This window comes from Callospermophilus lateralis, chromosome 5 (genome assembly GCF_048772815.1).
Source record: "Callospermophilus lateralis isolate mCalLat2 chromosome 5, mCalLat2.hap1, whole genome shotgun sequence".
Taxonomy (NCBI): domain Eukaryota; kingdom Metazoa; phylum Chordata; class Mammalia; order Rodentia; family Sciuridae; genus Callospermophilus; species Callospermophilus lateralis.
Window position 1 is genome coordinate 75,149,167 of NC_135309.1, and position 13,567 is coordinate 75,162,733.

The 13,567-nt window shown below is 39.9% G+C and overlaps 1 protein-coding gene across 1 annotated transcript in view; it reads left to right on the forward strand.

Annotated features, from left to right (window-relative positions):
• Reep5 (receptor accessory protein 5) overlaps positions 1-9,336 on the forward strand; it is a 66,211-nt gene extending 56,875 nt beyond the window's left edge. The window contains exon 5 of the mRNA XM_076856912.1: positions 9,043-9,336. Coding sequence (XP_076713027.1) covers positions 9,043-9,125 — 83 coding nt within the window. The 3' untranslated portion in view covers positions 9,126-9,336. The remainder of the gene's footprint in view (positions 1-9,042) is intronic.
• The last annotated feature ends 4,231 nt before the right edge of the window (positions 9,337-13,567 follow it).

Consider the following 13,567-nt stretch of genomic DNA (forward strand, 5'->3'; position numbering starts at 1 on the left):
ATCTCTCCATGAGGAAAGCAGCTGGAGACATACAAAGGGATTATTTACCCCTTCTTCTGCATGTGATTATCATAGAAATGGGTGGCAAACAGAGTAAACTTACTCCTCCCCCAAGATTGTATGATTTAAAAAAGATTTATTTTAATGGGATATTCTAGAGACTATGGAGTTGAATCCTGAAAAACCTCAGGCTGCCTTCATTCAGAGTAGGTTGGCCCTCCAAGGGGTCACTAGGCAAAGAACTACATGAGCAGGTGCCCAATTAATTTGAGACCAGAGAAGAAAAGTGTCACTTTTAAATCTAAACTGCTATGGGGCACAAATGGTTATTTTTATCTGTTGTACTCTGGGATTCTGCTTAAGTGCCTCCCTAATGCTAGAAAACAGGAGAGGTAGATAGAGGGGATCTGGAAAGGCCAGCTAGACCGGATCCTGGACCTTTTAAAGATGCTTAAGAGGTATGCACTGTGCCTTGGGACAATACAGGCTTTGCCCCAAGCTGTAGGGGTCAGCTCTGCAATTTTCTGCAAATGCCTGATAAAAGAGTGAGGGACCTGGCAATACCAGGGGACACCCTACTTCTTGTGATTTTACTCTTTTCTCCAGTTGGGCATAAGGGAGGAAAATGGAAAGATTCCATAAGTACAAGTTTTCTTTAAAAAAAAAAAAATGCTTTTTTTCTGAGGACTTCACAGGTTCTCACATTCTTTAAATATCTGGGCTGACTCTAATCTGACCCAAGAGTACACTCTGGTCTGCTGAGGTTTTTCTGTGTACTCCTTTTGTAGAAAATAATTAAGACCATATCATTTTTTTCAATCTTTCTCAGTTTTTTTTTAGTGATAAATTCACTTTGGCTTCCATACCAATTAGTCTCGCTTTGTCTAACTGAAGTTTATTGCCCTCTGTTTCTCTTTCTGCTATCTTTATTCACAGGCCAGTTGTTCAGGGTTAACTCTCAAATACACCAGAAAAAGAAAGAGATCTTCTCTATTGAGGAGTCCTAAGCAGCAAAAAATCAACAGTGATGCGGGGAGTAAATCTGCCCCATGAAGAATGACTGGAACCTTTGACTTCAGGGTTTGCTGTGGCTGGCAGACTCTATTCCTAATGTTCCCAACTGCACAGGCCCCTTTCCTATCTGGGTCACACTGTAAAAATCTGTGATAGTCTATTTTTAATTTCTAAAGGGTTAAATCTAAGAGATTTTTAATAAACATCTATAGCTCTTGTCTCCTACCTGTGGAGGTCTAGTACCTACAAAAAAGCTACATGATATTTTTTTTCCCGTTTTATGTATGTATGCACACCTGTATAATGTATGTCATGTGTCTGTATACATGCTTGTGTCTATCATGTGCATGGTATCAAAATTGGTTTATAGATAAATGGGTGCTCATAAATTTAATAAATGGATTCAAATACTTTTTAGTTCGCTTGACTTAAACGTCTAAGAAAAAGTTTATTTAAATTGGTTAAACAGATGAGAATAAAGATGTCTAACATTACTAACACGTTTTTCTAGGTAGTGAGTCAATCAAAAGAATGTTGGTTTCTATACAATATTCAAAGTGTATCATCATTGCTTCTATTAACTACACTTGTCTCATATCTTGATTTTTTTTTTTTATGGGTAACCTACAGTTAACAGTTAAGAATGAATAAATTAGGGCTGGGGTTGTGGCTCAGCGGTAGAGCGCTTGCCTAGCCCATGCGAGGCCCTGGGTTCGATCCTCAGCACCACATATAAATAAAGTTATTGTGTCCACTACAGCTAAAAAATAAATTTAAAAAATTAGATTAAACAAATATGATTAGTTTTCATAAATGTTTTTAAAGGAAATATGATTAATTTACAAAGTTAAAATACAAAACATCAACTGCTAAATATAAATTCAAGTACTCTTGACTTCTTGAATTCCATAAGGTAATATATATTTGAGTATTAAATGTGTTTTTAGAAACTATTAAATGGGGAAAAAAAGGACTTTAAGATTGCTTTGTTTCTAGGTCTTCATTAAAGCAAGATTACTAAAAGTTAAGACCTAAAAAGTGTAATTTTATATGCAAAGAATACAAAATGTTTTAGCTGTGTTTAAAGTATTGCAAAAAGCATAAAGTATTTCATCTTTTTAAAATAGAGTAACTTGTCTAAGTTCAGAAATTTTATAAGGATTATTTAAAAAATACAAATTCCAAAAAGTCAACTAGAAAAGACATAAAAGGTTATAGGTATAGAAATATATTTTAGCATAAAAATTAAAAAGAAATGTCTCTGGAAGAGAAAGTATTTTATATGGTAAAGTAAACAAGTTGTAGAGTAAGTTTCACAAGATTTTTGGAGGGTAAATCTCAAAAAATTTGTGTGTGAGTAAGTTAGCTATAATTAGCACAATCAGTTAAGGTTATTTAAGGTTTTTTTTCCCCCCATAAGGTCAAATATTAATGTACTGATATAAATCAGAATTTAATTATCTATGTGCTAATGTAATAAGGGTTTCTTAAAACCTTGATCTTATATCACGATAATTTCTTATGTCTGTTTGGTTCTGGTAAATAATAAAACCTATCTTAAAGAAATTAGAGTTTGTCCAACTCTGGTTAAACAACTAAATTTTAGGCTATTCCACTACACTATGAATTCTAAATTTTTCTTTAAAAGTTAAACTTGGTTAATAAAAGGACATCAGTGTAATAGTGATTCTGTTACTGGCCTCTTTTATATTAGATGTATTCATGTCTTCCAAGTATATAAGTATTTTTAGAGCACTTACCAAACTGGTGTTTCTCTAAAGTTGTCTATAGCAATAGTCTCTTTCAGACTTATGTAGAAATAAATAAATCCTTAACTAAATTTGTTACATTTAATGTTTTGTAATTTGATAAATCTGTCATCAATAATTTATATAAAATTTTTAAATACTTTTTTTTAGATGTCGATGAATTCCTTTTTATTCATTTATTTATATGTGGTATTGAGAGTCAAACCCAGTGCCTCACACATGCTAAGCAAGTGTTCTACCACTGAGCCACAACCCCAGCCCAATAACTTGTATATAAAATTTTGTGTTACTCATTACACTGGGATAGGAATTTAAATGTATTTTGGTAAAGTAATAAGGAAAACCTGGTTTGTTTAAAAGTAGACAATGTGGAACATAAAAACATTTTTCCATTTTTCCACAAAAAGAAAGTTGGGAGCTCTCTTGCTTTCATTTGGTTCCTGTTCCCAATGAAATGGTGTATTGTGTTGATATTCATATAGATTCAGGAAATAATATATGAGAACTTTGTAAAATAGTATACTAGAGGCAAAGATCAGGGCTGGGGCTCAGTGGTGGAGCACGTGGCTTGCACCTGGGAGGCACTGTGTGCCATCCTCAGAACCATATAAATTAAATAAAATAAAGGTATTGTGTCCATTTAAAAAAAAAGGCAAAGATCAGTTTCAAAAATAAAACACTTAAGATGTGTCTGATGAGGTCCACAGACAAGTCAAGATGGCGCCTAGCACTTTGCCAAGAGGAGTGGTTTGAGAATTACACCAGCGAGCCATTAAGATGATAGAGATTCCTTAATGACTGACTGCTGTGTCTAGTTTATGTCAATTAAGTTAAGCTGTGTGTAATTATTAAGATGATGAAGATTCCTTAATGACTAATTGATGTATCTGGATGTTAATTGAAACAAGCTGTTTATAATCAGTTAAGTGTATATATACCTCTACTGTCCGACAATAAAGCAGCTCCCGATGTATCAACCTTCACAAGTTCTCACTGCCCCCACCCCCACCCCAGGTTATTTTGCTGCAGCCAGACTGCGGCACAATTGGTGACAAAAGGGTTGAAGATCACCTGGAAGTTACACCAAGTAAACTGTCAGGAAACCCACCTACACTGGGACCAAGTGTTGCCAATTGCTTTCTTAAGAATTAGGTCTAGTCTTACTAAACACACAGGCTTCTGTCCTTATGAGATTCTTCATGAATGCTCTCCTCCCATTATAAGGGGTATATGAGAAGATCTAAAAGAACTGGGAAATATTACTCTGGGACAACAGATGCAGGCTCTTGGTATGACCCTGACCACTACACACTATTGGGTTAGGGAATGGCTACCTGTGACCTCAAACACAGATGCCCACCCCTTCCAACCAGGAGATGCTATTTGGGTAAAAGAATGAAATGTCCAACCCTCTAAAGCCTCTTTAGGGGGCTCCATTCACTATCGTTTTATTTACCCCTACTGCGGTGAAGGTGGCCGAGGTGGTCCCCTGGATTCACCACAGCAGAGCAAAACTAGCTTCTTGTGACTGTGTTCCCCATCCAGTCACACCATGCAAGCAGGCCATCCAAAACAAGCGAGCTCTACCCTAAGAGACTGAGGACAACAGCCCTGCTTCAGTCATTCTGAAAGTGGACTAATCTACCCATGGCAGAAGCTTGAGGAGTGGACCACCTGCCAAGATAAATGGATTTACTGTTTCCCGACTGGCTCCTTACTGTAATGTCTTGGTACTGTTGCTCCTTACTGCTCTCTATTGTCATGGTCTTCACCTGGATTTTTGCCATAGGATTAACAAAAACTACTTCAGCTGACTGGCACTAGGTTAAAAAGCTTCTATTAGCAGTCTTTCCCTCCTGCTTGGCAGGATGCTTCATTACTATTGGTTGTGTTTGATCTGGCTTCTGTCTGTGGACTTCAGCCTCTCACCTGTGGCCCATTGCCGCAGACTGGCTGGGCACAATTCAGGAGCCACTTGTCAAAAGAAACTAACTTTATTTTTAGAACTACACACGCCAAACAAAACAGCTCCTCAGGAAAAAGCCCTCAGAGCCCAACTGCCACCACCGGCTTCCCACAAGCCACACACCCCAACCCAGCCTCTTCCTCCCACAATCCTCCTGCTCTTGAGGCCGATTGGCTGGGTTGCATGGGCGGAGCCAAAAAAGTCCCCCAATAAGCAGCTCCGTGGTCTGAAGGGGCAGGGAAACAGCCCACTGAGCATCACCGCAGAGGAGCCAATCAGCTAGATGTTGCTAGATGTTGCTGGGGCCGCTGTGAGCCAATCATCAGCTGGTAGTCTGAAAGGGCAGGGAAACAGCTCAATGAGCATCTCCAATGAGCATCACCGCAGAGGAGCCAATCAGCTAGATGTTGCTGGGGCCTCTGTGAGCCAATCATCAGCCGGCAGTCTGGAAGTTTGCTGGCAGCTGGAAGTTTGCTGGGGCCCCTTTGGCTGTGGCTCTCAACAGCCCATGTCTCCACAGGATTCAATCAGGTCAAGATATCCCCACAACCCTACTTTATCACACCCATTTCTCCTACCAGGGAGTAGTCTCAGGAACCTACAGGTTGGATAAAAAAGTCACCCATGTCTGGGACCAGACCTGACTATTGGAACACTGGGGAATTATTTGGAGGATGGTTTTCAACTTTTGGAGAATTCAAAACTCTTAGGTGTTGTGGGTTTTTGTTTGTTTTTAAATTTTTTTTTTAAGTTGTAGATGTATACAATACTTTTATTTATTTTATTTGGTGCTGAGCATCAAACCCAGTGCCTCACATGTGCTAAGCAAGAGCTTTACCACTGAGCTACAACCCTCAGTGTTGTGGTTTTAATGTTAGGGGCTGTTTATCTTGCTTGTTACCCTTGGTTGTAAGATCTCCAGTCTCATGGTTATAGTTTAAAAGAGGATGGCCACAAATGTCATGATGTTATGGAAATATAAGCCACTGAATCAGGATGATGCTCTTTGATCCAGAGAGCATCCCAGCATCAAAGGGGGAATGTCCCAGAATTAGGGGCTCTCCTAAAATAAAGCACAAGGCAACCATGGTCAGTGTTACGTGTGCATGTGAACTCTGTCACAACTTGTTGCAACTCTGTAGCCTAGGATACCTGATTAAACTGTATGTCACCATATATGGGAGACAAAGGGGCTAACATGTAAAAGAAACTAACAAAGGGTATATGAGGCAATGCCCCAGCTGCGCTCAGGGCTCAGTCTTTGGATGTAAATCCGCTGAGTCAGTGGGGGCACTAATAAATGCTGCTTCCTGCTAAAAAGTCTGTGTCCTGTCTCTGCCACAATACCACTGGTCAAAGGACAAATGCTTTAGCACTTCTGGGTTTGTCAGTACTAGAACTTGCTGAGCTAACATTAACACTATCTGAGGAAACCTGAACTTCTAGTTTCCTCACTCTTGTGTGGCCCGTAGACACAGTGGGTCTCACTGCCACAGTTTGTCCTGTGCCCAAAGTCATTAAAGCCAAAGAGGCTAAGGCAGACTATATTACAGTGCCCAGCTAGCGTCAAAGCCAACATGTGTGACAACCAATATTCTAAGCTCATCTTCAGGAGAAAGCTGCCTTCTAAGAAAGCCATCCCATAAGAGTGGTAGAGATATCTGATCCACCAAATTGTAAATCTCTATATAAGAGCACAAGGAATATGAAAAAATTAAGGTTACATGTCACTTGAAAAAGAAATAGTAACTCTATAGCAACAGATGCAAAGGAATGAAAATGGATGAAAAGTCTGACACAGAATTTAAAATAATGAAGCTGGGTGCAGTGGCACACACCTATAATCCCAGCTACTCTGGAGGCTGAGGCAGGAGGATAGTGAGTTCAAAGTCAGTCTAGGCAACATAGTGAGATCTTGTCTTAAAAAAATAAAAGAATTTAAAAGAATGATTATAAATTAAAAAAAAAACCAACTCAATGAAATCCAAGATAATACAGATAAACAGTTAATGAAATTAGGAAGATAATACAGGATATGGCTGGGAAATTCAGCAAGGACCTAGGGACTTGGGAAAAGAATGAAAAATCTTGGAAATGAAAAGCTCAAGTCAAAAAATATAAAGGACCAGGGTTATAGCTCAGTGGTAGAGCACTTGCCTATGATATATAAGACCTAGGGTTTGATCCCAAGCACCTTAACCACCACCAAAATACAGATGACAGCCTAAACAAAAAGAATAGACTGTGGGGACACGGAGTACTGCATACATGACATATGTTAAGGGTGTCTGAGTGGCAAGCCACTCCCCTCGTGCTAGGGGAGTGAGTGGCAAACCACTGACCCTGTAGGCACAGCCCTGGGTGTGAGGCCACTTGGTACTGTAGTCCCTGTGCTTGCTCCACAGCCCACTCCTCGATTGGTCACTGCAAGGACAGTTAGTAGAAATTGCATTGGTGGCTGCCTGTAATCTGCTTAGCTACTGCCCGAGTATACATCCATGGTAACTGTGCAATAAAAATCAGACCTGCTTCCTGCTTGGTCTCTGAGGTCTTGAATAGCAACTCTGCAGCCACCCTCTCCTGTACCCTGTTCTGTGGACCTCCTCGATGGACAAGAGAGAACTCACACAATAGATCAAGCAAAGATAGACTATCTGAACTTGAAGATAGGTCTTCTGAAATATTCCAGGAATGAAACAAAGTGGGGAGAGGAAGGAATAGATGGAAAGGACAGAAAGAGAAGAGAGCATTCAAGACCTTTGGGATGCCAGGAAAAAAAATTGTTAAGGGCACAGAAAACCTCTTCAATGAAAGAATAGCAGAAAACTTCCCTAATCTTGGGAAAGATATGGATATGCAATGTATAGAAGGCTTATCTAATCTCAAATAAAACTGACCAGAAAAGATCTTCACCGCAACTGTAAAAAGTACAAGATAGCTGGGTACAGTGGTGCATGTCTGTAATCCCAACGACTCGGAAGGCTAAGGCAGGAGGATCATGAGTTCAAAGCCAGCTTCAGCAAAAAGCAAGGTGCTAAGCAACTCAGTAAGACCTTATTTCTAAATAAAATACAAGAAAAGGGCTGGGATGTAACTCAGTGGTCGAGTACCCCCAAGTTTAATCCCTGGTACCAAAAAAAAAAAAAAGTATAAGATAGGTTGAGTGTGGTGGCACATGCCTCTTATCCTCTGGCAGCTGGCAGCTGAGGCAAGAGGATCACAAGTTTAAGACCAGCCTCAGCGATTTAGCAAGGCCCTGTTTAAAAAAAAAAAAAAAAAAAAAATTAAAAGGGCTGGGGATACAGCTCAGTGGTAGAGTATGTGATTAGCATACACGAAGCCCTGGGCCCAACCCCTAGCACAAAAATATAGAATATACACTGACTAGGCATGTTGGCACATGACTTTAATCCCAACAATTCAGGAGGTTGAGGCAGGAAGATTGCAAGTACAAGGCTAGCCTCAGCAACTTAGTGAGACCCTGTATCAAACCAAGCAACCAACTCCAAAACAAAAAAGGACTGAGGATGTAAGCTCAGTGGTAGAGCACCCCTGGGTTCAATCCACAGTACTGAAAAGAAAAAAGAAAAAAATCAGATTTCAAATAAACTAAGAATATACCTCAGGGACTTAAAAAAGCAAGAAGAAACCAAACCCAAAAAGGAAATAACGAAGATCAGAGCAGAAATAAATGAAATTGAGACCAAGACAAAAGCAAAAGTACAAAAGATCAATGAAACCGAGTTTTTTTTTTTTTTAAGATAAATAAAATTAACAAATCTAGACAGAGAGAGAGAGAGAGAGAGAGAGAGAGAGAGAGAGAGAAACCAACTAAGAAAAAAAAAAAAACCAATAATAAAATTAGAGATAAAAGGGCTGGAAGTGTTTCTCAGTGTTGAGTGCTTGCCTAGCGCGTGCTAGGCCTTGGGTTCAATCCTTTAAAAAAAAAAAAAAAATGATGAAAGGATACCACCAGAAATACAGAGGATCATTGAAGATTATGATGAAAAATTATATGATAACAAGAAGAAAGGGACAAATTTCTGGACCCATATGACTTAACAGTTATCAGTCATATGGTTTGGATGTGAGGTGTCCCCAAGTGTGAGATAATACAAGAAGGATAAGAGGAGAAATGATTGGGTTGTGAGAGTCTTAACCCAATCAGTGAATTAATGCCCTGATAGGGATTAACTGAGAGGTAACTGAAGTGGTAGGGTGTGGCTGGAGGAGGTGGGAATTGGGGTGTCGCTTTGGGTATATATCTTTTTTTTTAATATTTATTTTTTTTAGTTTTCAGCGGGCACATCTTTGTATGTGGTGCTGAGGATCAAACCTGGGCTGCACGCATGCCAGGCGAGGGCGCTACCACTTGAGCCATATCCCCAGCCCTGGATATATATCTTTATCTGGGGAGTGGAGTCTCTCTCTGCTTTCTGATCACCATGATGTGAGCTGCTTCCTTCTGCCATTCTCTCCTGCCATGATGTTCAGCCTCACCTCAAGCCCTGAGAAATGGAGCCAGCCTTCCATGAACTACAACCTCTGAAACTGTGAGCCCTTAAATAAACCTTTCCTCCTCTGCAATTGTACTGGCCAGGTCCTTTAGTCGCAGCGGTCAGCAGTGAAAATGCTGACTAAAACAATGACCTAATAAAATGGAACTATGAGGACACAAAAAACCTAAGTACCAATAACAAGTAATGAAGTTGAATTAGTAATAAAATTCTCCCAGTAAAGAAAAGCCTGGGTGTAGATGGCTTTACTGATGAATTTTATCAAATTAAAAAAAAAAAAGTTGTTTTTTTTTTAAGTTGTAGATGAACATAATACCTTTATTTTATTTATTTATTTTTATGTGGTGCTGAGGATCGAACCCAGTGTTTTACATGTGCTAGGCAAGTGCTCTGCCACTGAGCTACAACCCTAGCCCAAATTTTATCAAATTCTTAAAGAACTAATGCCAATTCTTCTCAAACTATTCCAAAGAAATGAAAAGGAGGGATACCTTTCAAACTTATCCTAGGAGGCCAGCATTACCTTAATAACAAAATCAGACAATGACCCAACCAAAAAAGAAAGCATATATTAATGTCCCCAATGAACATAAACAGAAAAAATTCAACAAAATACAAGTAAATTGATTTCAACAACACATTCAAAAGGTCATTCATCATGATCAAGTTGGTTTCATCCCAGGGACTCAAGGAGGGTCCAACATGTGCAAGTCAATAAACACAATACATCATATCAGTGGAATGAAGGATAAAAGTAAGAAAACCTCAATAGATAAAGAACATTTGATAAAATTCAACATCCCTTCATGATACAAATCCTTGAACCAATTAGGTATGGAAAGATCATACTTCAAATTTAAAAAGCCTATGTGAGACAAGCCCACTGCCAACCCATGGAATGGGGAAAAGCTGACAGATTTCCTCTAATATCAGGAATAAGACAAGGGTGTCCTTTGCACTGCTGTAAATCAATGTAGTAATAGAAGTTTTATCCAGAGTAATTAGGCAAGAGAAGGAAAATAAAAGGCATACAAACAGGAGGAAGGAAATCAATGCCTTTTATTTTATTATCTGTTTGCAGAATATAGAACTCTCTATGTAGGAAAACCTGAAACTCCATGGAAAGACTACTAGAACTAATAAACAAATTTAGAAAAGTAGCAGCATACAAAATCAACATATAAAAACCACCAGCCTTGACTAAGCATAGTGGCACAGGCCTGTAATCCTAAGGATTTGGGAGGCCGTGGCAGGTGAGTTCAAAGCCAGCCTCAGCAGTTTAAGGAGACCCTAGGTAACTTAGTGAGACCCTGTCTCAAAATTAAAAGGCCTGGGGATGCGACTCAGTGGTAAAGCACCCCTGTGTTTAATCCTCTGTACCAAAATAAAAATAAAAAATCCACCAGCTTTACCAAGCTCTGTGGCAAAACCAAAAAACCCAGCAGCTTTCTATACACCAATTTACTGAAGAAAAAAATCATGAAATCAATATGAGGTCATTCTGAATAGCTACAATCAAAAATCAAGACAAAACAACCCTAGAAATAAACTTAACCAAGGAAGTGAAAGACCCTTATGATGAAAATTATGAAACAGATAAAAGAAATTGAAGACACAAAAATGATAACTAAAAAAAAAAGATAATAAAAAAAGAAAAGAAAAATCACTGTAAAGGTCAAGAATCCCAAGGTAGACTTCGTCCCAGCTAGTTAGTTCACCTGGTTTATCAGTTTCCTATTGCTGCCACTAAATACCACACATTTAATGGCTTAAAACAATACAGATTTGTTACCTTAGAGTTCTGGAGGTCTCAAGTGGGCTGCCTGGGCTGCATTCCTTCCAGAGACAGCAGAGGAGAATGCATTTCCTTTTTCCAGATCTTAGATGTTGCTTGAATTCCTTGGCTCGTGAGTCCCTGTTACTGTGACCTCTGCTTCTGACATCACCACTGCTTTTTTTGCCGGGTAGGGGCACTGGAGAGTTAACCCTCCGGAGTTCTACCACTGAGCTACATCTCCAGTCCTCCTCCACACCCCTTTAAAAAAATATTTTTTGGAAACAGTGTCTAAACTCCTGAAGCTGGCTTCGAAATTGCAATCCTCCTGCCTGCCTCCCCGCCCCAGCCTCCAGAGTCATTAGGCTCCAGAGTCACTAGGCTCCAGAGTCACTAGAATTACAGGCATGCACTCGGTTTCACTGCTGCTTCTTAACTGACGATCCTGCCTCCCTCTTATAAGCACCCTTATTACATTAGGTCCACCTGAATACCACAGTATAGTCTCTTCAATATTCTTAATTTAAATCATATTTGCAAAGCCCTTTTTGCCAAGTACACCAGCCTATTTACAGGTTTTGGTGATTAGGATGTTAATATGTTTGGGAGAGGCATTAGTTTGTCTACCATGTCTAGTTTCAGGACATACAAGGTCACCCTCAATATCAGAACAAGTACCAGGTTAAGGAGGCAGGTGTGCTGGCCAGCGGTGGGTGCAAAGGGGGACGTTGAGAGAAGGTGTTGAAGGGACAAATGAGGCAAGGCACCGAAGATAGCAGGAAACCATTTTATTTGGCTGCAGCCAGGTTCAGAGGGCACAGCTTTTGCTGTAATCAATCAATCCTCTGAACTTTCAGGTAGTTTCAGAGTTTTATACCAAGCATGTAAGGGGAGGGGTTCAGAAGTTCACAGTCTGCAGAAGTTCACACAAAAGCAAGCTTTACTTTTACTATTCTGGGCAAGTTAACCCTTCAAGGACAACACCTGAGAAGGGAGAGCTTCTTCTTCCCTTTCTTTCCTCCCCCTGCCAGCTGTTACTATGGAGCCCAATTGGTAACTTCTCTTATCTTAGAAATGTAGACATCTCTGTGAAGCCCAGCTCAAGGCCAGAGGCCTTGTTTACACATTTCTACAAACCACTATACTGGATACCTTTGGAAAATCTAGTAAGGGAGTGCCCAGCACCTGGAGTGCTGGTATCTTCTTGGCCAGTGGTCAAGTAAAACAGGGAAACACGAAAATGGGAAGATTATCTACATTGAACTCTTTTGCAGAGACTCTTTTGCTGACAGTCCTAAAATCAGCCAAGGAGAAGATTTCTAGAGAAGCCCAGTTAAGACTTCTGTGGAGAAAGGGGGTGCCACTTCAAAGGGAGCGCAGCAGGGCCAGAGGAGAGCACAGGAAGGTCGGTTAGCTGACTGCACATCACGCTGCAGCCTCACCTCATCTCTGTGAAGGACGCACACGTACCCATCTGCACACAGTGGCCTGTGGCAGATCAGAGGGAGAGGGCCAAAGACCCAACTCACTCCTTCGACACAGTACGGCAGGAGTTCCTGGTGTGGCCCTCTGCTTCCCATGAAGCCTCAACACAGGAATTGATTAGAAAAGAGTTGGGTTATTCCAATCCACTCACTGATGAGATTCTTAATATGACACCACAGACAGCTGGGACAACACATTTTCAATTCTGTCTACCTTTTTAAGCAGGGTGGCCGTTAGTAAATGGGGAAGAATATTTCTGCCCCTTTCTACATTAACTGTTTGGATTCTTTTTTTTTTTTTTTTTTTCTTTCAGGGATTTAACTCAGGGGCACTTTACCACTGAGCTACAACCCCAGCCATTAATTTGCAATCCTCCTGCCTCAGCCTCTGGAGTCGCTAGGAATATAGGCATGTGCTGTCACACCTGGTTGCACTCATCTTTTTAGCAGGACTGTTCTACTTGACTCTGGGAGAACTTTCCACAAGGCTACACTAGTTAGCACAGCTAGTCTTTGCTTTCACATTCTTGTAAATGTATTGCTCTTGCAGATAACCACACAGGTGTAAGCGATCTTTTACCTTTCACTTGAAGTGGGTGTTAAAACTCTTCAGGCCTAATTAATGCATCCACAGCTAAGATGGTAAACATTAATAATGGTAGGTCTTAGGTATCTATCTCTGAAAGCTCAACATATGCAAACACTGGAGACTCATTTAGCTTGCAGGAAAGTTGTTTTACCTTCCATATTTTGGGTTTAGGACTATGACTGGGTTGAGCTGCATACACTTCTTTGTATTTTTGTTCTGCCCTTGTTTTTTTGTTTTTTTGGTTTTTTTTTTTAAGATTTTAAGATGGAGATCACCACTCCTAATTATCTGTGGACTCTTTCTTATTCCATTCATTTATAAGTTTAGCCATTTGGAATTTTATGTGTTTAGCTTCAAGGTCAATGATAAAGCCACATTTTAGGGATGATGACTCAAAAAATCCCCAAAGATCTATTAGAGTAATTGTAGAAAAAGTCATTTGAACTAGTGTGAT